Source organism: Phascolarctos cinereus, unplaced genomic scaffold, assembly GCF_003287225.1.
Source record: "Phascolarctos cinereus isolate Bilbo 61053 unplaced genomic scaffold, phaCin_HiC Scaffold_726;HRSCAF=1367, whole genome shotgun sequence".
In the NCBI taxonomy this organism is placed as follows: Eukaryota; Metazoa; Chordata; class Mammalia; order Diprotodontia; family Phascolarctidae; genus Phascolarctos; species Phascolarctos cinereus.
Window position 1 is genome coordinate 256169254 of NW_027556098.1, and position 27608 is coordinate 256196861.

Sequence of the window (27608 nt, forward strand, 5' to 3'; positions counted from 1 at the left end):
GCCATTTGGAGGCATCTCAACCAAGCTGTGCCTGAAAAAAGATCCCTTCTACATCACACCTGATAACTGGGATTTACTACCAGTGATGGGAGCCCACTGTTTCCTGGGGCAGCCAATTATACTTTGGGATGGCTCTCACTGTGAAGAATTTGCCTGACATCAAACAAATCGCCTCTTGGCAGCTTCCATGCCTTTTTCCTTGTTAAGTCCTCTGGGATCAAACTGAACAAGTATATGCCCTTTTCCAGATGGCAGCCTTTCCTTCAAATACTTGAAGACAGTTATTATGTTCCCTTGAGCCTTTGCTTTTCAGACAAAATAGCCAAATAGTCAAAAAAGTAATATGATTTAGACCTTTGTGTCCACCTCACTGGATGATTAATGGGCATATTGAGAAATGTGTATTTTATCTTAACTGTGAATAGTCACAAAATCATTAATTTTCAGCTTCTAGGAGAACTGTTTAACAAATTGCTGATACACTGTTCAAAATGTTATCCAGTGGTTGAAAAAATCTTTGGATCCCTTTCTTATTAAGGCCAATTATGTTAAAATGGTAGGAGAGTCTTAGCATTCAAATGTACCAATACTATAGTTTCATCTTGGTGATAGACATTATTTCTTTAACTCCTTAATATGCACCATTTTTTATCAACAGATGAAGGGGCATTAGTGAAAGGAGCAAAAAAACTTGGCTTCGTCTGTACTGCAAGAACTCCTGATTCTGTTATCATAGAAGTTGTAAGTAGGATGCTTGTGAACTTGGCATGTATCAGACAAATCTCTGTTACGCCTTCAGAAGGAAGGTTTCCTCTCCAGTAACAGACATACAGTACTGACGTAAAGTGCAAAACACAAATAATCTTCCTTGAGCTTTGCTTTACACCCCTATGTGCTAGGTCTTGTTTCCACTTTACAAATGAGGAAACTGAGGGTTAGAAGGTATGTATATGTGACTTGTCCAAGTTGACAAAAATACGTGACAGAGCCTTGGACTCCTTGTCTTCCTAACTCCAAATCTAGCACTCTAGCCACAAGCTCAGGCTCCTCCACATTATAATCAGGAAATAAACTATTTTAATTTTTAACTATGTCTTGTGGGCATGTTTGTTAATTCTTTGTATTATGCACGTTGCTTTAGTAAATGTCACCTAGCCTGAAAGCTCACCATAAGGCTTTTGGTGTTTTGTTTACAAAACTTGGCCTCCACATTTACATCTCTTGAAGTAACTTTATACGTGAAAACAGTGTAATATTCCATTCTTTAGTAGTTTGGGATGATCTTTGTACTTGAGCAAATGTCCTAACTTAATTTTGCCCTAGACTATGATATAACTGTTTGGGGCTACATAGGTAAAAGGCATAGCAGAATAGAAGAGATAGAAGGCAACAGGAATCAAAGATGTGGATAGGAGCAAATTATCATGTTCTGCCTGCCCTGTGGGCTTGAGAACTGGCAACAGAGATTCAGTTCAGGTAAGGAAGCATTAAGTTCAATCAAAGTCAGGGCTCAGAGGTGAGAGAACATCTGAGCCTGGGGGCCAACAGAAGTAAATGTTGGGAGGTGCCAGAGATGGGTTGGAACACTTGATTAGACCAAATCAGGATACTACAAATAGTCAAAGATAAATTTGGGTTGAAAGCATCAGAGGATGACACATACTTGCCATACATGTATTTCACTTTTAGGGATTGTGTCCAGCATAAGGTCTAAATGGAAGAAGGATTCCCTCTAGAAGGTGAAGTCCTTTTAGTAGATGGCATTGTGCTAATGGCTTCAAGCCCTGGGATATTGCAGAGCTTTCTAAATGGAATCCATAAGTATTCAGGAAAGTTTAGCCTCAGTAGCTACATAGGTAAAGCTAAGTGGATGAAGAATATGCATGTGCAGTTGGAGATGCAGTCCAGAGAGGTGGTCCATTGCTATGTCTATATCCTTGGATGGACACTGCATATGAACAGTGAACTAGACACAGAATGAAATGGGAGAAATGGCTGAATTACATAAGGAAAAGTGTTCAGTACTTATAACGATCCTCAAGCTTCTCTCTGAGACAAAGACCAATCATTTTAATATCAAACTTCTTTTGGCCATGCTTCATATGACTATGTAGCATACCAAAGACTATAGAATTAAGCTGTAGGTCACCCAAACGGTAAAGGAGAGGCAGAAGCATGATACGTGTGAGTAGTTCAATGAATAACCACACAGGAGAAGTGAACTAAAGCAAAGTAATGAATGACCGGAAGAGGGAGTGGACTAGTCATGTAATAGGGACAGCAAGGGAAAACCACTGGAAAGAGTGTGTGGGATTGGTACCTGTGCAATATCAAGAGAACTAGAGAAAAGCACCCAGCATATTGGGTGTGTCTTTTGTGAAGGAGTCATGGGAGGACATGATTAATACTCACACAGGAGGACACTGTGTTCATGGCTCGTTATCTGCACCTTTGGAAGGAGAACCCAAGTCAAGGAGATCTCTGATCCATGCAAGCATTGCAACTTCAAAGAATGTTTAAAGATGCTGTAATAAAGAACTGTAGAGATGATCAGATTCAATCCCTTCATTTTAAAGATGAGAAAACAGTCTCTGAAAGTTTAAAGGGCTTTCCAAAGGTCACACAGCTAATAGATCTCTGTCTAAGTCAGAAGTAAAACCCAAAGTTCTTGACACTCTCTCCAATGTGTTTTCCGCTACACCACATACATGGTTTTTTTTTTGTAGTACTGAAAATCAAGTAGAAAAGTCTATACGATATTAGCTGATATAAAACTGAAAGTCTTTCTTCCTCCACTCACCCACCCAAAAGTCTGATTTTTTATGGGTTTGTTTATCCTTCTATATTGTGATGGCATCTTGATTTATGTTTCTGTTTGGATGTGTCATTTCTGTTCCCTTAGTTAAATGTTCTGCCATCTCTGCAACTTGTTTTTTTCCATTTTTGAGTAACAGTTTCAGTTGCCTGATCTTCAGTGAGCTGTCCTTAGATCCTGATGCTCTGTTAGCCAGGTACATACTATGAATCTGACGGCTCTTTTCCGGAAGAGTGCTCAGCTGGCAAATTAGGACTTGTTTTTACCAGAAGAGGGAGCTGTCATCACACAAGTTTTGTCCTATAATTTTTTGAAAATGATGTCTTGGGGCTAGAGGTGGAGCACATATATAGTTTAGGGGAGTATGGAGGTTTGGATATTGTGGGGGGGAAAGTAACTTCTGATTATTTGTAAAAATAGATTGTTTTATCTTCCTGCAGTTGGGTCAAGAAGAAACATTTAAAATTCTTAACATCCTGGAGTTTTCAAGGTATGTTAACTTTTCCACACGCTTAAACATTGTAATGTAAGCAGCAAAGGAATGCATCCTACTTCCTTCATAGGATTATGTGAATGTTTGGGTTTTTTTATATATATTTGGCTGTTGCTTCTAGCAACACATCTTCATTTTACCCAAGATGACATTTCCCCCCACTATCAGTATGCCTACAAAGATGCTTTACATGAAATAAAAATCAAGCCAAGCATCTTCAGCCCCTTAGCAAAAAAAGTTGCTCTAGGGTAGGAGTTCTGAACATTTTTTGGAGTTATAGACCTCCTCTGTAGTCTGTTGAACCTATGGGCTTCTTCTCAGGATAATATTTTTAAACAACTTAAGCAAATGCTAAATTTTAGTTAGAGATGAATGAAAATATGGATACATTATTTTTCCTATCCAAGTTCATGGACCCTCAGAAATCTGTCTTCAAACCTTTGGTTGTCTGTGGACTCTTAGGTTAAGAACCCCTAACTTAGGGTATCTTAAGGATTTTAGAGCTGGAAGAGACTTTAGATGTTAATACATTGTCATCGTAGTAAATGTGATGAAGATGGCTGATGTCCAAAAACCCAGTTGAACCTGAAGTATTAACTTTTTTTTTCTTTAGAGGTGGACAATGAAATCATCTGTTTTTCTTCCTAAATGTCTTTTCTAAAGAAACTCAATACATCTCCATATCCTACTCTCCTTTTCCATTTCAAAGGCCCTAGTGCTCTAGCAGCTGGGGCAGAACTCCCACCAGGGCAGCAGCAGACATGTCTGAATAATTCAGGGTATGTCGATGATGGTATTATTTTCATTGGAGTTTCCCCAGGTCTTGTGAAGTCATACCTCTTGCACCATCTGAGCACTGTTAATGTAAGAGCTGAGAAATTGGAAACGGAAAAGACTGACTGATGAGATCATCAGTTCATCCCAGTGGAGGGTCAACGTAGGATGGCTCCTTTGGCCATGTTCTGAAGCACTCTCCCTCAAATCCATTTTAAAGTGTTTTAAGCCCTGGGGATGTTTGTTCTTTCCCCTGGAAAGATTTTTATTCCAATAAGACTGTCAAAAGAAAATATTTCCTAATATCTAGTATATGTTTCTCGGTTCTTAACATCTGGCTGTTACTTCTAGCAGCACACCCATTTTCTATCCTGCACACTTTCTTCTCCATCATCAGAATGCTCATGTCAGTGCTTTATTCAATCATCAGTCAATAAAAGTTGCATAATAAGATTGCTTTATGTATTTAACCATTATTCAAGCAAGTTGCCTGAATTGGTTTTGAAAAGATATTTTAAAATCATATCAAGCCTTTATGACTTCTCAGTCTTAGTCATTGCCTCTTTGCATTCTGTGTGTGTACAAAGGATCTCTTTAACAGCTCAGGATGCTAGTGATGGAGGGGATTGAGGAAGCAAGATAAGTGGAAAAGATGAACATGGCAGCAGCCTTAAGGCATGAGAAGCTTCTGTCTTCTACCATCTAATCTCTGACATCCTAGAAGAATTACTTGGCTAGTTGTCTACTGAACTTAGGCTCTCTGCAGAGCAAGGACAAGTGCAAAATGACAGGAGTTTGAATAGAAAGACATGGCAAAGGAGTCAGGTCTATGTGCTATGTTTCATGAGAGATATTGACAAGCTGGAACACCTCTCCTGGAGCCATCTAGAAGATGATTTGGATGATGAGGGGACTCACATCCATTTCCTTTGAGGAGCAGTTGAGGAAATGAGGAAGACTTAAGCAAGACATGCTCGTTGTCTTCAAATACTCCAAAGGCTGTCATATTAAAGAAGGACTTATTCTTCCTGACAGAGCTTTCCAAGAATGGAATGAACTGCCTTGGCCCCTCATTTCCATTATGGACAAAGTATTCAACAAGAGAGAAGAAGCAAATGCTTACTTGCTGGAAATTATTCATTCAGAAGCCTTTAAGCTCCTCAGCATCTATTTATGCATCTGAAGAAGGGAAAAGAGGAACTATAAAGGAAAACTCTAAGGTCCCTTCCAGCTCTAAGATTCAATGAAATTGGAGAAGATAGAAAAGAGGAAATATCAAAACTGAGGGGATAAAACAAGTACATTTTGGTCATATTTAGGGTCTATTTCTTGCTAGTTTTATATAAACCCCAACCCATATACTTGTGCTTAAATCTGTCCAATACTGTTTAAAAGATTCTCCTCCATCCCCTTCTAGGATGTTTTCTGCCTCCTCTGCTTCCATTTTACACTTTTGTAAGCCCCCTCTATGTCAGTATTTACACTTCTGAAAGTGAAAAACCCAGTTCTTCTTGTAGTCTGTGTTGATCAGTTAGAATAAACATGGTAGATTTGTAGAAATACCTTCTTGTTTTATTCCATAAATTAAAAATAACATTAAATTAAAAAAAGAAATACCCTCTCTCATAGGATCAATAAGCTCCAAATAACATATTTCTAGCCTGATGGGTTTGGTAACTAAAAGTTTGGGGAAAACTACTTCCAGACACCATTTTCTCTCTTGGTGATGCTGGTCTGGCTACAGAAGAGCAGAGAGCAGGATGAGCTTTTTACTTCAAAAGATACTTTTCAAGTGTGAGTCAGTTGATTGTTAATTTGTTCTTTCATAGCTCTTTACTTAGAGAGTGAATAGAGAAAGGGAAGAATTGTAATCTCATTAGTCAATTATAGTTTTGATTTTTAAAAATTAGTCATGGAATTTAAAAATGATGGAGGGGGGAGGGGGGTAAAGGCAGGGTGGGAGAGCAGGACAGACAGGGAGATGGCCAAATACAGCTCATACCCCTGATTTCCGTAATGTAAGGAACTCCTCTGTGGAGACACCTTCCACTGATACAGAGCAACAACTCCTCTATAACTTAATTTCAAAGAATTTGCTAAAGCACTGAGGCATTGATTAATTGACTTGTCTATGGTCACAAAGCTGATGTGTGTCAGAAACAAGACTTGAACCCAGGTTGTCCTGATTCCAAGGCTTCATCCGTCCATCAGCTGTGACGTGCAAGTAGAGTTAGAGATTAATTTAGATTTTATTTACTTAAGCTGATTCTGGCTCCCTATTGTCACAAATAATTCAACAAACTTTAATTCAGCATTCAGTAGGCATCTCCTAAATAAATTAGAGCAGGGTGTGTATGTATGTATGTATGTGTGTGTGTGTGTGTGTGTGTGTGTGTGTGTGTGTGTGTGTATATACACACACACATACATACATAAATATTTATAAATTAAACATTTTAAATGAAGGACATTCTTGCTTTCTCTCCATTATTATCAGTGAATTACCTAATTATACTGGGAAGTTATCAATTAATTATACTATAAAATCCGTGGAAGTTTGGATCATTTTTTCCTCATTTGACTGTCTTTTAAAAAATAGTTTTATTGAATCAGGCAATGATATTGAATTCCTGGGGGTTATAAAGGAGAAAATGAATGGACTTGGCCACTTAGGCAGTATGGTGGCCAGTCCGTCATTATTTTGTCAGCAGCAAGCTGGTGATTGAAGCTCTGCTCAAGTTTTCCATCTGTTCTCTGTTTCCTCCCACCTCCTAAACAAAACAAAATATTCTTAAGTTGCTCAGGATGTTAGCTTAGTCATTTGGTAATTTGACCAGGAAGAGAGACCAGTGACAATTTCTTTTTCCTTATAGTGACAGAAAAAGGATGTCGGTAATTGTTCGAACACCATCAGGACAAATTCGCCTCTACTGCAAAGGAGCTGTAAGTACCGGCTTGGTCACTTGCATTGCAGTATGAATTTGCTGACTGTTGCCAACCAGAATATGCTACAAATACTTTTGCATTAATAGCCTGTTATAGTATTCCTTTTCATATTCCCAGTCTCACATGTGGATGACTAATTTAATATTGATTCCATGGGGGAGAAATGCCAGTCATGATTGATGACACTTGAATTGAATGATGGAATAGAGGTCATACCAAATTATCAGATAACACTAAGTGGGAAGGCAGAGGTAACTAACCCACTGGATGACAGAGTCTAGATCCAAATAGAACTTGACAGGCTAGAGTAATGGGCCACATCTAATAAGATAAGATGATAAATATGAATGTAAAATTTTATATTTAAATTTTTAATAATCAGCTTTACAAATACAAGATGGGGAGTTATGTCCAGAGGATAGTTCGTAAAGTCTGGGAGTTTAAGTAAATATCAAGCTCAATATGAATTGTCTGTGAAATATGGTTGTCACAAAAACTAATGCAATCATTAAATTTCATTAAGAGATTTTAGCTTAGTGTCCAGGACTAGGAAGGTGTGATATTCCCTGTCTCCTCTCCTCTGGTTAAAACCCATCTGAAGAACTGTCTTTCTGGGAGTCATGACTTCAGAAGGACATGGATAAAATGGAAGGGGGTGGCTTTGCCTTTGTGTCAGGTGAGGTTTAGTTGTAGGAATTGGGAATGTTAACCTTGGTAAAGAGAAGCCCCTTCCTGGCTGTCCACTATTAGGGTCCATCCTCTTTTGCATACTAACCTTTCCAATGAGGTGGGAGAAAATGTCCGAGTCCTATGACAACCTTGGATATTTAGGGTGTACAACAGAAGGCTCAAGAGAGGGCAGTGTGATTGTTGTCTTCAGGTATTTGAGGGCCATTATGTGGAGAATGGATTAGACTTTATTTTGCTGGGTCCATAAGGTAGGACTAAGAGTCACAGGTGGAAGTAGCAAGGCAGCAAATTTAGGTTCGACTTCAGGAAATAGTTTCTTATATTCAGAGCTATTCCAGAGTGGGGCTGGGGCACTCACCTTACAAATAGAATCTCCCTTCTCATAGGTCCTCAAACATAGTTGAGATGACCATTTCTTGGATATGTTGTTGGAAGGGGCTATTGCTTAGGGATGACTTGGGATTACATGGTTTCTATCCCTTCCAACACTGAGGTCCTGTGATCCTGTCTTATTCCAGCACTCAACAAGGAAATGGCATATAAGCACATGATTGGGGAGATGGGCTAGCCATCAATTTATGTCAAAAAGACATAGGGACTTTTGTAGACTGCAAACTCAATATGAGCTAGATAGGAAGTTAGCTATAAAGGGATGCTTTTAGCATACAAAACCCTGTGGCCCTCTGCCCTGGTCAGACCACATGAATAAGAAGAACAATAGCTGGTATTCACATATATATATATATATATATATATATATATATATATATCACATTAAGCTTCACAAAGCATTTTATATATGTAATCTCTTTTGATCCACACAGTCACCTGGTGAGGTAGGTGGTGTTATTATCATCCCCATTTTGAAAATGAGGAAACCAAGGCCGAGAGAACTTAAGTGAAGGGTCACACAGTAAGTTTGTGATGCAGGATTTGGATACTCAGTTCTTCCCGACTTAAGGTCCTATGCTCGACCCACTGTACCCTTTAGTTGTGTGGAGAATTATGTTGTATGTGTGGCACCACAGTTTAGAAAGTAAATTGATGAACTAGGGTTCTGACCCAAGGAGAGCAATCAGTTTGGTACTGAGACTTGAAGCCATGCCATATAAAGAGAGGTGAAAATAATCGGGGGTGGGATGGGGGGAAGACGGAGGAGGTCGTGATCACTGTTATGTTGAAGAGTGATGACACTTGTTTAACTTAGCCCTGGAGAGTAGAACTAGGAGCAATGGGTATAAGTTGGAGAAAGACAGATTTCACTTGGATAGAAGCACAAGAAACTTGCTAATAAGAAGAACTGTACAAAAGTCTTATGGACTGCTTTGGGAGCTAATGAGCTCCCAGGAGCTGGAAGTCTTCAAGTGAAACAGAGACGTCCACTTTTTGGGGATGGCACATCAGAGGCACTGTTTCAAACAGAGGTTAGACTAGGTAAATTTGGAGGCTTCATCCAGCTCTGAGATTCTCAGTCTAATAGCTAAGATTTAAGGAGACTTGAAGGTCATAGTTCTCTTTTATTTGACTTGGAAAGTGATACCAAGTTAGTGTTCTGGTTACTGTGTGGTGGTAATGTGCAATAGGGACTGCCCTGATCCTGTGAGACAAAAATAAGAGTCTGTGGAGGTCTGCTATTTTCAGTACCTGGTCTGAAAAAAGGCAGTTCTCCTGCTTGTGGGAAACTGGCATGTAGTCTTATCTGACTGATAAAACCTCGTGTCTGCATGTATTCATTTCTTGGCATGCATTTAGTATATCTATGATCTTAAGAATCTCATTTTAAATGTTAACATTTAAAATGCCAACATAACATTTTATTGCTCATTCTTTTGTATTGCTATTTTTGAAAAATTCCTTCCTAGATTTGTCAGTGTGTCAATTATTAGTGTTACAGCCGCCACGAAAAGAAATTGAGAGGGTTAAGAAAAGTTGAACTTCTATAAAACCAAACACTATCAGAACAGGAAAGGACATTAGAGATCATCTAGTTTAGGGGGGTCTTTACCTTTTTTTTGTAAGAGACCCCTTTGGTGGTCTGGTGAAGCATATGGACTCATCAGAAGAATGTTTTTAAATACACAAAATAAAATATATAGAATTATGAGGGAAACCAGTCATATTCAGATTTAGTCAACAGTGTAAGTATGTGTGTGTGTGTGTGTGTGTGTGTGTGTGTGTGTGTGTGTGTATGCATGTATTTAAAACAAGTTCATGGACCCTGGGTTAAGAACACTTGATTTAGTCTAAATCCTATTAAGTAAGACAAATTTTGAAAGAAGGGTGAATCACATCTTAGGTTTAGACCTCTCTCTCTATCCTTATTCACATAGAAACCAGAAAACCTAAATGGGTCTTTGTTCTAGTGCCACAAAACAGAAAAAGGTGTTCTGTAATGTTAAACCAAACATCATTGTATCAGAAAATGTACATTCTTGGTTTGGTCATAGTTCTCAGATTTGGTGGGGTACAGTGCTGGATTTGGGTTCACAGGAGGTAGGTTTGAATCCAAATTTTGCTCTTTTCTGCCTGGGTGACTTTAGACAAGTCTTTAAGCTATTTGGGCCTCCATTTTCTCATCTTTAAAATGAAAAGGTTGGACGTACTGCTCTCTGACATGCTTCCTAAAGAATGATCCTAAGGAATCCAACTCACTGTGAAGTTCAAAGCTCATCATTGCTTGTGGATTAGAATTTAGCTACTCTTTCAGGGCTCATCAAAATACCTTTTATTCATTAGGTAGAAAACATATAAAGCTCTAAAATAGTATTTAGAATACTGAAAGATTGAATTGTAATTTTATATGTGAATTTGTTGGTCATGATGACTTCCTCTTTGATAGGATAATGTGATTTATGAGAGACTGTCAGAGAAATCTGAGTTCACAGAACAAACTTTGTGCCATCTTGAATATTTTGCTACAGAAGGTAAGTTATCTTAAACTACTTTTATATTATTACAACTAATAATAAAATTAATATCAACAATAATACCTCACACTTATATATCACTTCTTTTATTTAGCCAGTACTCTCACACTTCTGCATGGGGTCAAATGTTGAAATGTTAGTAATTCTAAATACATATGATTCATGCTTTGTAACACACATATATATGTATGTACATATCTCTGTGTACGCATATATATACACACATGCATGTGTATGCATATATACACATATATATACATATATATACATATATATATATATATACATATATGTGTCTGTGGTGACATGGTCTTAGATGTATATTTGCATGTTTTGGTCCAGAACACTGATACATAAATGTGAATATTTCCAAATCTAGATCTCATTGAGGCTTTTTGAACTTCATCATATTCTGTGTTCATGCCAGCAAGAAAACATATTCATCCTCATGCTATGCTTCCCTCATTCCTGTAGGGAATCTACAGTCCATTATGTACAGTCCATTCAGTGTGTCTGGGTCTGGTGTCAAAGGCCCTCCAGTGGTAATAGGAATTTGAGAGTAGAAAATGGCCTTGTGGATAACATGCATTGTCTGAGATCTTGTAGTTTCATTCTGTCACTCAGAGAAGCCTGTATTCTGTTCACTAAATAGACAGCTGAACCAGCCCCTATAGTTAATGGGCTTAAACTTTTGTTAGCTATATAACACTGACTTCTCATCACTTGATTATAGACACTGAAATCACAGTGACTGACCCCAAGCATTCTCTGAGAGACTCTAAACCAGGCTTCTGGTTTCCATCTTCCTTGCTTTTGGAGGTGACAAAAGTCATAGACTGTCTTGCCCAAGATCATGTTTGAGCTTGTGAGCTCCAGCCTCTCACATGCTTATGTCTCTGGTACGAAAGCATGGATCTCTTTACCAAGGTCTTGGTACCTTTGACTTCTGTCCTAATAAACATAATTGTGCTCCAGGCAGGTATCAGAAGGTAGTTGCAGGAAGTGCTTTAGAATGAAATATGAGACAGCAATTCTTTTAAAGTGGAGATTTGACTTTGAAGTTCTGGCTGTGTTACCATAAATAGCCTTAATTCTTAGAAGAGGACTTACTCTTCCTCTCTTCATTCCCACCAAAGGTTCTCAAAAGAAAGAAGGTTCTCAGAGATGTCAAAGAAGTCTCCTAGTGCTATCCTGATGGATTACTACTTGGTTAAGTTGGGAAATAAAGAGGGAATGGGACAACATGGATAGAGGGCTGGTGTTAGAGTCAGGAAGACCTGGGTTTAAATCATGCTTCTGTCACATACTGACTGTTGTGACCCTGGGCAAGACATTTAACTTCTTGGGGCTCCAGGCTTGGGTCTCCAAGCCTGTAAGTTATAGATGAGCTGCCCATCTGTAGTGGTAGAGGGAGTTCCTATACTAGGAGTTCATTATGCCTATGAAATTGCAACTCTGTATCATCCTCCCCCCCAAAAAAAAAGAAAAAAATGGAAATTCTAACCATTGAAAAGTAGCAAGAACCATTGAAAGACCTCATAAAGCTTGGAGTGTGAGAGAAGACTTTTGTTTTTTGGTGGGGTTTTTTTGGATATTGTCGTCAGGTGGTGAGTTTCTGTGAACTGACATAGAACGTGACATTTCTCCATTATTTGCTGTTCTTCAGGTTTGAGGACACTCTGTATTGCCTATGCAGACATATCTGAGGATGTGTACCAGGAATGGTTGACTGTTTATAATATGGCCAGTGCAACTTTGAAAGACAGAACTCGGAGGTTGGAAGAGTGCTATGAAATCATTGAAAAGGTAACCAGAGCAGATGGACTCTCTCCTACCAAATCAGCTTCCCTTTGACTGGATTATTTTCATAAGTACAAAAAAAAAAACCCAAAACAAAAACAACACAGCTATCATACCATGTTATATTAGCATTTACCTTTTTTATTTTTCCATGATCTTAAACATCTGAAATATTGGGTTTTGTGTCCTTGCAAAAGAAGCTCACTTCTTTTTTTAAAAATTTTTTTTAGAAACTCACTTCTTTAAGAATAATTTAAAAGAGACAAGGCTTAAGCTACAGCTTTTCAGTCGTTATGCTTCCTTCTCTCTATTCACTTCATTCCTAGACACCTTTCCTGTGAAAGGAAACATTAGGGGTTAGACTAGGGGTTAGAACAATTTTGTGAGAATTCAAAGTTCCAAGTTGTAGTTCTGCAGCCTTTCAAGACTCATGGGCAGCTTGTTAGATAGCTTTACTATGCTGTACTTCACATTAGGATTATGACTCCTCTATAAATGTAGGACACCAATTCATGATCGAGTTTGTCAGATATTTCCTTTGATATTAAAATTCAGTAGAGTTTGAAGTTATGTTTGTTTGTCTTGAGTTTAGTGAGCTCACAGGTATAAAAATAATTACAAAATCAAGTCTATACAGACCAGGCATCCCTTCATGAAAAGAGACACCTGGAGTCTGGAATATAAGTCTGTGTTCTGGTCCTAACACTTCTTAGGTGTGTGACCTTTGGCAAATCATTTCATGTCTCTAGGCCTCAAATATGGAATGTGTCAAATAAGAAAGTTGGACCATAGGATGTATGTCCTATGCTGTTGTGATTTGAGTATTTTGGGGAAGATGAACCTTTTAAGAACATCATTGGTATCTTTTAGTGCAACAGAGCAGTAAACTAATTATACTATAGTGTGAGAGAGGTGGAATTTCCCCCAGGTGAAAATTGGGCACAAATTGTACTATTTACTTGGCAGATCTGACTCAACATATCTTAAAATTGACTTTATACCATGTGGCTATGATAGTAGGGGAAAACCTCATGAGTTACTTATAAACTAAATGTAAAAAACCAAACCAACAAACCCCAAACCAAAAAAGAACATTTTCTTGTTCTTTCAGTGTTTTGACTTTTTCCTTCTGAATAAGTTCTTATTTGATTTAGTGCCACTAGAGGGCAATATTTCCACAAAACTTTTTAATGTAACTGAGATGAAACTCTTCCAGGATACTTTAACTTTCCTGAATTTTAGACAAAAGAAAGGAATAGGAATTGGACGTGTGATTTCATTGGTAGAGGGGTGCTCCTGGGAGAGGAAACTCTTAGTACCAGTGCAGGTCAGCGCCTTTTCTGCAGCCTTGAGCAATAAAGAGACAAAACAAACAAACAAACAAACAAAACCATGATTGAAACTAGATCTTTAGGCCATAAGATTTTCTTGAAACATAGCTGCTAACACTCTTAAGAGCTAGTGATTCTTCCATTCATTTTATTTCCCTCAGAGAAAACCCTGAAACCATTTCCCTCAGCTGATTTTCCTGGGGTGCATTAGAAAGGTGATAAGGGAATTCCAGTAAGCATCTGCCAAAATGATTAGTTATAAATGAGGAATGGCAATTTTCTAGCAGTTTGTAGTAGTAGAACACTGGCAGAAGGTCCTCCATACCTTTCTTTAGTTTTAGTTTTTTGGTAGCAACTATTGTAGGATCTCATATTAGAAAAACAGGCAAGAGTAGTGTTATCAAAAAAAAAAAGAGTAGTGTTATCCTTGTTTCTTCTACCCTGTATCCAGTTGTGTTGGATGTACCTTCTGAAAGTGAGACAAACAAAACCAGTGTTGGACTATTGAATTGTAGAGATAATGTTTCAGAGGAAAGGAAACTTCCACTAAGGACTTGCCTTGTGTCTCTTTGTTAAATCTTGGGAGCCATTAACAATCCAATCTGATAAACCCACTTTACTCGTTATCTATCTCAAAGTCATCTGGAACAACACTTTTCCAATACTTACAGAAAACTTACTTTTGTATGGCTTCAGCTGTGGTGTAGCTAAATATCTAAACATTGATTAAAGGTGATTTGGGATGGTCAGGGTCAACATGCATCAGCAAAGTCAGGATAATTTGGAGAAGAACAAGGGTGAAAAAAATCTGCTAATCACACAACATTGCTACAACTCTCTTTTACAGGGTGAGCCTGAATCTAGGGTCTTTGATTTAGTGTGAGGGACAAGGTTACTCTAGGCATCTGAGCCTGTTCCTTTTCCCTTTGAGGTCTTAATCATTCTAAGACCCACATAGCCAGATCAGACACTCTTCCCTATTGTCTCCCCACCCCCACCTCCTTGCCTGGCTGCTTACATGTACATATAGTTCATAAAGCACCTCCCAGGGAAGAGAAGAAATCCTGTGGTGCACTTTCAAAGTCTAGGCAGTTCAAAGGCTGGCTAGTGAGCCTTGAAACAGAATGAACATGTTACTCTATTGCTGTTCAGTTTCATATTATATTATAAAGAGGGAAGAATTTTGGGGGAAAATTAAATATATATGTATATATATATTTATATATATAAACATATTTTACATATATGTGTATATATATACACATATGTGTATATATACACACAGAGAGATAAAAAGAATAGTTGGCATTAATATATCTCACTAAAGTTTCTAAAAGTTTTTACACAGATTTTCATTCGAGCTGCACATCAACCCTTTAAGATAGGTACTAGAAGTATTATTATCCCATTTGACAGATAAGAAAATTGAGGCTTGGAGAGAGGTTAAGTGACTTATCAATGTTTACACAGCTAGTAAGCATCAGATACTATTTTAGGGGAGGCTGAAAAGTGATATTTTGCTGCTGTCAGCATTTATTTGTCTTCTACAATGTATGTGTTAGGGTAGGTGGCATTTGAAATTATTAATCTTACCCTTTCCATTGGTTTGGGACATTAATATTGTCAATTTCAAGTGTTCTCTACTATAAATAAAGAGGCATTTCTGCTTCATTATAGTAAGCAGGGTCTGAAGTTGATGACTTGGAAACCTTGTGAGCCTTGAATTTGAAACGATGGGAGTTGAGAAAAGAAGACATGCCCGTCTAATTCTCTAAGGGAAGAGTTCCTCTATTAAGTCTGTGAATTACTGAATGAACCTAAGTAAATATTCCACTGCAAGTAATGCTCTAATCATGTATTTGGGATCGGAAAGAGGGCATCACAGAGAATGCCCTCCTTACAAAGGTCACCTTTCTTATCCCCATATTTAGCTTCTTTTATCTTACCAGAATTCTTATGCCCTAGGAACCTACAAGGCTTCTTGTCTACAACTGACAGCTAGTGAGCAAAAAAAGCATAATTATAATTAGGATGACAAGAAGCCCTAGGAGATCTGAAGGGAGATCCAGGCAGGTTTAGACACCTATAAGGAGCATTGAGAGACATATTCATGGGTGTTAAGTGAAAGAAGCTCATCACTAGTAGGGAATGGGATACTTGGTGATTGTTTTTTCTTAATTGGGTTTAGTAGAGAGCAGTACAGGAACTTAATCTGAATTGCTTAGGTTGACTAACTTGACAAAAATAGGCTAGACAAATGGGTTTAGGAAAATAAGATGAGAGCATTCATGAGCCAATTACAGCCAGAGTGCTATATGTAGAAAGGACTTTAGGTCATCTGAAAAGGTCAAATCAGATCACTGAGAAACACTGAATATGTAGATCAGATAACCATGTGTAGGATCTCCTCTGAGGCTATTCTCCCAGCTTGAATTTATACTGGTAGGTAGAGTTCCCAAAGGATGGCTGACTTCCTTGGGTTACATTTCTTTATGAGTAGATGATACATGTAACTCCTAAGAACTGTATCATCATTAGGACAGTTAAAAGGTGTCTACTCAGATACAGGGTATAGGTGTGAATCTGTTATGTTGGATCGACTTCAAAAGAAGAATGGAAGGCTGAGAAAAAGGAATGCATTCAGAGAATAGGAAAAAAAGAGATATGCAAAGAAGAGCTTATACAATGGAAGGGAAAATGTAGGGTAGTGAGCAGGCAATGCTTGAATCTCACTTTCACCTCCCCTGTTCAAGGAGGAAAGAATGTATATACACACTCAATCAGGTATAGAAATCTAGCTTACCAAACAAGGAAGTAGAAGGAAAAAGGCCTAAGAGAAAGTGAAGAGTAGAATAAGAAGGATAGATTAAAGAAGGCAGTGGTCAGAAGCAAAACAGACTCTTGAGTAGGGGATAGTGTGAAAAAGAGAAGGCTAAATATAATAGGAAATACACAGTAGCAGTCATAACTGTAAATGCAAATGGAATGAACTCATTCAAAAACAGAATTGGATAGCTGAATGGATTAGAAACTAGAATCTAACAATATGTTATTTAAAAGAGACACTTGAAACAGAAAGAACACACTGAGAATTAAAATAAGAAGCTGGAGCAGAATCTATTATGCTTCAGCTGGTATAAAAAAAAAAGCAAGGGTAACAATCATGATCTCAGACAAAGCAAAAGCAAAGAAAGACCTGATTAAAAAAAGACAGGGAAAATACTTTTTGCTAAGAGGTGCCATAGACATAGACAATGAATTACTATCAGTACTGAGCATATGCACTATATATGGCATAGCATACAAATTTTTGAAGGAAAAATTAAATGAGTCACAAGAGTAAATAAGCAGTGAAACTATATTAGTGGGAGATCTCAATTTACCCCTCTCAGAGCTAGATAAATCTAACCATGAAATAAATAAGAAAGAAGTTAAAGAAATAAATAGAATTTTAGGAAAGTTAGATACAATAGACCCCTAGAGAATATTGGTTGGAAATAGAATAGTACATACCTATTTATTATCTGTGCAAGATATTCACAAAAATTAACTGTGTATTGGGGCATAAAATCTTCAAAAACAAATGCAGAAAAGCAGAAATATTAAATAAACCTTTTTTGATCCATTATGCAATAAAAACTACATTCAGTCAATGGCTTTTGAAGCCATTGTGTAGAATAAAAATTAATTGGAAACTAATCTAATCCTAGAGAATTGGTGGATCAAGAAACAAATCATAGAAACAATCAATTTCATTTAGTATAATGACAACAATAAAACAACATACCAAAATTTGTGGGATGCAAGCAAAGCAGTACTTAGGGGAAATTTTATATCTCTAAACACTTATATTAATAAAAGAGAGAGCTAATAGATGAATTGGGCATTCAATTTAAAAAAAAATAGAAAAAGAACAAATTTAAAATTCCCAATTAAATACCAAAATAGAAATCCTAAAAATCAAAGGAAAGTTTAATAAAATTGAAAGCTGAAAAAAAATTGACCTAATAAATTAAAACAGGAGCTGATTTTTTTGGGAAAAAAAGTTCAATAGCTATATGATGGCTAATTTGATTAAAAAAGGAAAGAAACCAAATTGCTAACACCAAAAATGAAAAGCATGAATACACAATGAAGATGAAATTAAAGAAATTATTGGGAGGTGGTTTGCCCAACTATATGCCAATAAAACTGACAATCTAAATGAATTAGATGAATATTTTTAAAAATATAAATGGCTCAGATTAATAGAAGAGGAAACAGAACATTTAAGTAACCTTATCTTAGAAAAAGAAATTGAGCAAGCCATAAATGAGCCCCCTAAGGAAAAAAAAAACCCAGGACCAAATGGATTTACAAGTGAATTCTATTAAACATTTAAAGAACAATTAATTCCAACAATATAAATTGTTTGGGAAAAAATAGGTAAAGAAAAAGTTCTACCAAATCCCTCAAAACCAAATGTGGTTTTGATAACATAAACCAAGGAAAATAAAGATAGAAAGAAAACTATAGACTTTTTTCTCTAATGAACAGTGATGCAAAAATTTTAAATAAAACACCAACAAGGAGATTATAGCAATATATCATGTACACTATGATCATATACCATGATTAGGTTGGAATGCAGAGCTATTTCAGTATTAGCTGCTATAAGCAAGAACGACCATATCAATAACCAAAACAAAAAAAAATTCATATGATTTTATGAGCAGATGCAGAAAAAGCTTTTTGGCAAAACATAATACATTCTTATTAGAAAACACTAAAAAGTATAGGAATAAATGGAACTTTTCTTAAAATAAGTAGTATTTATAGAAAACCAAAAACAAACATTATTTGTGATGATAATAAACTAGAAACCTTTTATGATTAGATCAGGGTGAAGCAAGGATTTTAATTATCACCCATTATCATTCAGTATTGTACTAGAAGTGCTCGCTACATCAATAAAACAAGAAAAGGAAAGCAAAAGAATATAGACAATGAGGAAACAAAATTATCACTTTTTGCAGCTAATATGATGCTATATATACTTAGAGAACCTTAGAAAGTCAACTAAAAAAACTAACAACTTAAGAAAGTTTCAGAAAATAAAATAAATCCACATAAATCATGAGCATTTCATATATTGCTAGAAAAATCCAGCAGGAAGTGATAGAGAAATTCCTTTAAAATAACTGCAGAAAATACAAAATACTTGGGAATCTACCTGCCAAGACACATACAGGAATTATATGAATGCCGTTACTTTTCACACAAATAAAGATCTAAAAAATTGGAGAAATGTTAATTGATCACAGGTAGGCTGAGCCCAAATAATAAAAAAAGTATGATACCTAAATTAATTTACTTATTCAGTGATGTACTAATCAGATTACCAAATAATTACTTTATAGAGCTAGAAAAAATAATAACTGAGTGCAGATTGAAGCATGTTTTTTCTTTATTTTTCTTGCAGTTTTTTACAGCAAAATGCAGAAATATGTTTTGCATGGCTTTATATCTTAATGGGTATTGTATTTCTTGCTTCCTCAGGGGTGGTGCAGTAAAGAGGAGAATTTAGGGGCAGTTAGGTGGTGCAGTAGATAGAGCTCTGGCCTTGGAGTCAGGAGAACCTGAGTTCAAATTCAGCCTCAGACACTTGACACTTACTAGCTGTATTGACTCTGGGCAAGTCGCTCAACCCCAATTGCCTCACTAAAAGAAAAAGAGAATTTAGAACTGAAAATAATTTTTTTTAAAAGTTAAAGTTTAAAAAAAGTTAGTAGACTTAACTTTTTCTTTGTTTTAAAAGACACATACTAAGAATATATAATAAAAACAGCACTTATAACTCTACCCCCTCCAGCCAAAATTTGGGACATAGTCTCTCACAAATACACAGCTCATAGAAGAGCAGGCTCAAGCTTAGGGTACAATGGTAGTGAGGCTCTTATACAGAGAAAGGCAATGGAGCATTCATTCACAGCTTCTGGTTCTGTAGGATTTTTTCCTTTTAGGTGTAACTCTACTGGATGGGCCAGTCAGCTGGATTCCTATTATCTATCTCTTCCTTTCTTGAATCTGTAACCAGTACTTCTCTCAGATTGAGGGGTTCTTGTCTTATTTGATTCTATCGCTTGTATTTTTATGGTTGTTAATTGAGCACAATTTTTTCTGATTCTTGCTTTGTCTTCTGTTTCACTGGTTTACCCATCTGATTTTTTTTTTAAAACGAATCCCAAATAGGTTTGGCACTTTTTAGTTCCAGGTTCATATTTGAACATAATCCAACTCGAACATAGTTTAAGGCCTGGATGAAGTCTAGTTGAAGTAAGATTACATAGCTTTGTAACAAACCTTTTCTGTAGATGTATCATTTTAACTATTGATGGTCAGCAGTATTTGAATAGAATTGGAAAAGGTGATGTTGAGGGTAATCCAGGAGGCAGGCATAGAGTTTGACAGGGTGTGAGCAGTGATAGGACCAGAGGTCAAGCAGTTGAGGGGTAGAGGACAGTATCTAGTCATGTAACCATGCTGACTGGCTCTACTACATATTTGTTATTTGACTGAAGTTGGTGCCTCAATGAAACAAGAGTCATTTTACTCTTGTCTAATGGAGCTGGGGCAGTTAAGTAGCACAGAGGATAGAGTACTGGGCCTGGAATCAGGAAGACCTGAGTTCAAATGTGGCCTCGGACACTAACTTTGTTACCCCTGTTTGCCTCAGTTTCCTCATCTGTAAAATTACTTAGAGAAGGAAATGGCAAACCATTCCAGTGCCTTTGCCAAGAAAATCCTAAATGGGGTCACGAGTCAGACACAACTGAAAATTACTGAGCAACAAAATTGAGCCTTTTACTTTCCACAGCAGCTGCTACAAACTTCCTCTTTCCTCTTCACCTCATCTTTAACTGAGAAAATTGAGACTACTTTTTGCCAACTATTTACCTTCTTATCTCACACCCTCTTGACATCATATACCTTGTTCCCCTGCCTGACCACTTCCACCAGTGTCTTCTCCTTTTTTCCAATCTTTGGTGAAGTAGTGGCCTTTTTCCCCCAAGGCCAAAACTCCTACATTTATCCTTGATTTCCCCCACAATCATTGCTTCCCTGACTCTAATCTTTAGTGTCTTCCTGGATTCCTTTCTTACTGCCTACAGGCATGCCCAAATCTCCTCCATTCTTAAAAAAAGAAACCTCACCAAACCCATCCATCCCTGCAAGTTGTTTGTCTCTCTTCACTTTCTCGGCCAAAGTCCTTAAAGAAGCCACCTACACTCATTACCTCCTTGTTCTCTGCTCTTATTCTCTTCTAAACCCTCTTCATTCAGGCTGGTAACCTCATCACTCAACTGAAATGCCTCTCTTCAGAGTTACTCATCATCTCTTCATACATCAAATGATATTGCCTCAATTTCCGTGTATATATATATATATATATATATATATATATATACACACACACACACACTTGGTGGGGGGGGCTAGGCAATAGTAAGTGTCAAGTATCTGACGCTGGATTTTAACTTGGGTCCTCCTGACTCCAGGGCCGGTACTCTATCCACTGCACCCCAAGCTGCCCCAACTTTCATATTTCTTGATCTCTGCTGAACTGGATGCTGCCAACCACCATCTCCTCCTGGATTCTCTGTTCTCTCTGGATTTTTGTGACACTGCTCTTTTTTTGGTTTTCTGCCTACCTATCCAATTGCTTCCTTTCATTCTCCTTTTTTGGATTATTATCGACACCATATGCTCTAGCTGGGGGTATATTTCAAAACTCTGTCTTGATCCTTCTTTTATCTCTTTGTGTTCTCATCAGCTCCTGTGGGTTTGAGTTAGGCCTTACAGGTTTAACACGTCTAAAATAGAACACATTGTCTCCTCTCCCCCCTAACCGATCCTAGCTGCTTGATTTCTGCAAGGGCACCACATCATCTTTTCAGTCACCCAGATTTGGAGTCACTGGAGTCTCTTCATTCTCCCTCTCCATTGAATGCAATGATATGCTAAATCTTGTTGTTTCTAGTCTTACAATATCTCTGTAACTCACACAACCATACCCCTAGTTCAGGACCTAATCACCTATTGACTGGACCTCCGTATTGGTTTTCCTGGCCCAAGTCTTCTGTGACTCCATTCCATCTTCCACCATCACCAAAATGATTTTCCTACAGGGCAGTTCTGAGCATATCACTCTCTGACACTTCTTCATCCCACCTTCCACACTCAGTAAAGTCTAATGGCTCTCTGTTACTCCTGGCCATTTAGAGCTCTTCGAAACCTGGCTCCATCCTACCTTTCTAGACATTATATATACATTATTCCCCTCCACATACTCTAAGTTTGTCCCTCATACACCTCCCTTCTCAGTGCCTTTGCATTTGCTGTCCACCACTTCTGGAATGCATTCCTATCTCACTGCCACTTCTTGGAATCATGGGCTTCAAGATACAACTCAAGCATCATCATCTTCTGCATGAGGCCCTTTCTTCTAGTGCCAGCTATGTATGGATACACTGCACTGTTAGAATGTAAGCTCCTTGAAAGCAGGGACTATTTCACCTTTGTCTTTGTATCTCCAGTATGTAGCATAGTGCCTGACACCAAATAGATGCTTCTTAGATGCTTGTCAGCTAGATTGATTTAATACTAGCCAGGCAGAAATCTTGGTGTTAGTGGAGTACTTCATCTGCCTTGATGCTTAGGGTGGTAATGAAAGGCTATAATGTTATTCCAGTGACCCATAAGAGAGTAAGTTCTACCTTTTCCTGAGGCAAGAGGTTCCAGGGCTTTGGGTTCTAGGGGGAGGAGTCTGAACTGGTACACCCACCTTTATCCTGCTTCAGGCCTGAAATTGTGGTTCTCTCCTGACTTTGAAGGAGATATTAGATGCCATTCCACTTCAATCACCACTATTCTACTGAAATTATTCTTTCTCAAAATGTTACTGATGACTTCATCACTAAATACAATACCTTTTTCTCAGTCCTCAGCTTCTTGAGTCTCTGCAACATTTAATACTGTTAACAAACTTTGCTTCTACTGGGTTTCATGGTTCTGTTTTTTCCTTGTCTGTTTGGCTCTTCAGGTCTCCCATCTCCTAAATGAAAGTGGCCCCCTAGTACTATGTTCTTGACCTCTTTCTTTATATTTTCTCCCTTGGTGTTATTATACTTTTCTAGCTTCCATTGTCACCTATGCGGGAGATTCCAAATTTCTACCTCCAGACTTGACTTCTTCCTCCATACCCCCTGCCCCAGACTCCAGTCTGGAATTTGCTTTTATCTGATATTGTTTCACTTAGATGTCCTATTGACACTTCAAAGTCTACATGCCAAAAATTAGACGTATCTGCCTTAAAAGTCTAATGAATCTTCTAACCTTTTTATTTTTGCTTTATTTATTCTCCTAACCATCAAGACTTGAACCTTTGGTGTTGTCTTTGACTTCATCCTGTCCCTTACCCTTGGCATCCATTCAATTGCCATACCCTTTCCTAAGCACTCCACAGGAAGCCTACCAGATGTGTGGGAGCACCTTTCTCTAGACCTCAGAGAACCAAATCAGCTTGCAGGTTTTGTGGGTTATCCCTAGCTCTTGATACATGGCATTGCTGTTTTTCAGTCATTTCAGTCGTGTCTGACTTTCTGTGACTCCTTTTTGGGGTTTTCTTGGCAAAGATAATGGAGTGGTTTGTCATTTCCCTCTCCAGCTCATTTTACAGATGAGGAAACTGAGGCATGGTTAAATGACTTCCCCAGGGTCACACAGCTAGTAAGTGTCTGAGACCATATTTGAACCCAGGAAGATGAGTCTTCCTGACTCCAGAACCAGTACTCTATTCACTGTACCGCCTCCCTTTCCACATGCATCTCTGATATATTTTATGCTGCTTTGTGCCTATACTATTTATTGTTAACTGTATACTGCTGCCTATTCATGCTTACTCATGGGTTTCTCCATTGTTGTAGGTCATCTGAAGTTTTGATAATTCTGTTTCATGATTAGAAACCATATAGCATCACTGAAAGGATACTGGAATTAAAAAGAAGCTTGGTTTTTGTTTCATATAGAAGTTTGTAATTGTTGACAACAACATACAACTTTCCAATTGCAAATTCTCTCACTCTCTTTTTTTGTTCAGTTCTGGGCCCAGCTCTTTGTCCAGCAATGGTCCCTGTGTAAGATAATTTTCCAGTTTTGCTTACACTGGGAAAATCTCACTTTCAAACTACATTTTTACATTCTGTTAGATGAAGACATGCAAGCCAATTTTTATTCTTCAGTTCATAATTTATGTGTGTGTGTGTGTGTGTGTGTGTGTGTGTTGTAAAATATAGTGTTTAGATGTTTAAGTTAACTTGAGCTTCCATTCACTATATGTCATCTTTTGCCTCTTCCTCACATAAAATATTTCATTAGAAGTTCATGTATTTTCTAGCATTGAAATAAAATAGCCTGTGCAGTCATTCCTCTTATGTCTTTTTTCCCAAAAGGAACAAAATTTGCCTAAGATAAACATACAGATGGCAAAAGGATATGTCGTATATGATTTCAATGAAATCATGCTTGTCAAAGCCCTGTGGTATCCTTTAAAGTCATAAAGTATAACACAGGAAACTGTGGATAAAGCACTAACCATCCATTCTAGAATACATAACCTCAGGGACCACAGCCCACTTGAGAGCCATTCTCCTGACTACTATGTCACCAGAATCTTCATATCTATGATTGGCTGTAAACTTCAGTTGCTTCTATAGATAATATAATGTTGTGGGAGCACTGGCTTCATAGCACAATTAGGATGCTTTTATCTAAGCACCATCATGGAACTAGTGGATGACTGGGAATGTTTTCTACTAATACTATCTCCAGACCTCAGGATTTCATTATTATTATGATTATTATTACTAATTTGAAAATTGGTTTCTCCTCTCATCCTATTTATTCTAATGTGATAATGAAACTGTAATCTCTTTTAATAAGGGTGCTCCTTCCAGTAATTCAGATTGCAGCCTTTCCATGATTTCCTATTTCATGGTTTCAGCTCTTCTCTACTTCTGCACATAAATCTACCACAAGGGGATCCAACCAATATGTTGGAAACCATTCTTTTAATATTGCATACTTAGCAATGGAGTACATCAGAATGAGGGAAGGGAATGAAATAAGCATTTAATGTAGTGCCTCTGTTAATTATTGCCTATTTGCCCTGTCTATAGCTTGCTTTGTATACATTTGTTTGCATTTTGACTCCCCATTAGGTTGTAAGCTCCTTGAGAACAGGGATTGTCTTTTGCCTCTTTTTCTATCCCTAGGGCTTATACAGTGCTCAGCACATAGTGAGTACTTAATAAGAATGATTGCCTGCCACTGTGTTAAGTGCCTTTTGCAAATATTATCTCATTTGATATGTATGACAACCTTGGGAGGTAGGTGCTATTATTATCCTTATTTTACAGTTAAAGAAACTGAAGCAATTCTGTATTTGACAGACAAGCTAGGTTTAAATCCTAGCTCTGCCATTTGTTACCTGTGTGACCTTTGGGCAAAGGTCCTTGTATGTAAAACGGGGGCATTTTGATTCTCACTGTATAATCCTGTTGTATGATAATTTCACCCAGGGAAATAATAGTGATGTTATAATGTAGCAAAGCCCTTAGACTCCTGGAAGCATCAATAGACTTATGGGGGGAAAAAAAACTGTACTAATTTATGGACAAACTGCAGCAGACCTAGAAGGGGGAAGACTGGGATGCTGAGGGGATTTGAAACTATGGCATATGAAGGTCAATTAAAGGAGAAGGGGATGTTTTAGCTTACAGGGAAGATAGTAGCTGTTTTCAAGTATTTCCATCTGTTTCTGAGTGATTAGACTTCAATTCTGTGTATTTCCAGATGGTCGAACTAGAACTAGCAAATGGAAGTGATAGGAATATAAATTCCTTCAGTAGAAAGAATTTACTAACAATTACAAGTGTGTAGAAATGAACCAGTGTTCTAGTGGCACGAGCTCCCGTTGCTGGAAATGTTTAAGTAAATGCCAGCTAACTACTTGTCCGAAATGGTGTTGAGGGGATCATCTACACATGGGCAGAGGGGGCATTTGGGGTGGGGGGTGGGGAAGGGAGCAATACTAGATGACCTAAAAAGTTCCTGTGTAACTCAAGAATTTGCAGTCTTTGCTAGCCTATAAAGGTAAAGTGGGACATGATAGGCCTGAGATCTCTTCAGTCTCCTTTGCTAGCTTGTCATCCAATCTGTGCATGTGCAAGGTTCTGTCCTAGGGCCTCTTTTCCTGCCTCTTTCTAACTTGGTAGTTTCATCAGTGGGTTTACCTATCATCTCTATGCAGATGATGCCCAGGTTTCTATATCTAGCCCTTCTGCCTTGACCATTAATCATGTGTCACCAGCTGCTCACTGGACATTTCAGACTGGATTGTCACAGACATCTTGAACTTAGATTTAACGTTGCACTCATTATCTTTCTCCTTAAACCCTCTACCAAAACCTCCTTGTTTCTATTGGAGGAATCACCATCTTTCCAATGTCTCAAGTTTGTAATCATGGTGTTTGTTAGCCTGGACTCCTCACACCCTACCTATCCAATAACTAATTGCCAAAACTTGCCATTTCTACCTCTACAACATCTCTCTCATCTGCCTCCTTACTCACATCACTACCACCACTCCGGCTCTCATCACCTCTTGCCTAGATCTTTGCAACAGCCTCCTAATTGGTCTTGGCCTTAAGTCTTTCCTCCCTCCAAGCACAGCTTGCATGCTGCTGCCAAAATAATTTTCCTTAACTATAGATCTGACCATGTGCCTTCCCTACTCAACCTCCAATGGCTTCTTACTGACTCTATGATGAAATAGAAACTCCTCTGTTTAGCTTTTAAAGCCTTACACAACTTGGCCACAACTGATCTTTTCAGCCTCATTGAGCATGCCTCAATCCAGCCAAGCTGGCCTTCTCTCTCTTCCTCACATACAACAACCCATCTGCCATATCTGTGCCTTTGTACTACGTGTCCGTGTGCCTGGCATGCTCTCCCTTCTTATCTCTGCCTCACAGTCTCTCTCTTCCTTTAAGTTCATCTGTATGTACCTCATTCCCCCTGAAGCCTTTCCTGATCGCCTCAAACTGCTAGTGTCCTCCTTCCCAAAATACCTTTTTTTTAACCATTTTGTATATATTTGCATTTATTAACTTTTTACTTATTCTGCATACATTTTTACACTTGTTTCCCCCTTTAAGACATAGGCTTATTGTGAGTGGCGATTACTTAATTCCTTGTACTTGAATATCCCTAGCACCTGGCACATAGTAGGCACTTAACAAATAAATGCTTATTAATTGATTGAGATACAAAGATTCAGACCTTCTATTCAAAGGTATCAGTATGTGAGCCATACTAATTGGTCAAAAGGTAGGCTATCCATTAATCACATATTTTTTGATCAGTGATTTCATTGGGTTGGGTGCTGAAGAATTCTTACCAATTCTGGTGAACTGCTATTTAGCAACTTACAGAATTAGAGTTGCCTGGAGTCATGAGAAGTTGAAATGCATGCCTAAGGTCACACACACATACACACACAGTATCAGAGGCTGTACTTGAACCCTCCTAACCCTGAGACCATTTCCCTATCCACTCTTCTAGGTGCCTCTCAGTAATGATGATAATTATAATAATGTCTCACATTTCCCTGGCACTTTCTTTGCAAAGTGTTTTGCATTCATTATTTCATTCAGCCTCCCGCAATTGAAAAAAATACCTGTATTTGGCTCCTCACTGAGGCATTAATGATTATATTGAGCAGTATTTTACTG

The 27608-nt window shown here is 37.8% G+C and overlaps 1 protein-coding gene across 6 annotated transcripts in view; it reads left to right on the forward strand.

Moving 5' to 3' along the window:
- ATP8A2 (ATPase phospholipid transporting 8A2) overlaps window positions 1–27608 on the forward strand; it is a 756382-nt gene that overhangs the window by 259724 nt on the left and 469050 nt on the right. For all 6 annotated transcript variants that reach the window (XM_020997141.2, XM_078147076.1, XM_078147075.1 and 3 more), the window contains exons 18-22: window positions 659–741; window positions 3256–3305; window positions 6956–7025; window positions 10558–10642; window positions 12312–12451. In XM_020997141.2, coding sequence (XP_020852800.2) covers window positions 659–741; window positions 3256–3305; window positions 6956–7025; window positions 10558–10642; window positions 12312–12451 — 428 coding nt within the window. The remainder of the gene's footprint in view (window positions 1–658; window positions 742–3255; window positions 3306–6955; window positions 7026–10557; window positions 10643–12311; window positions 12452–27608) is intronic.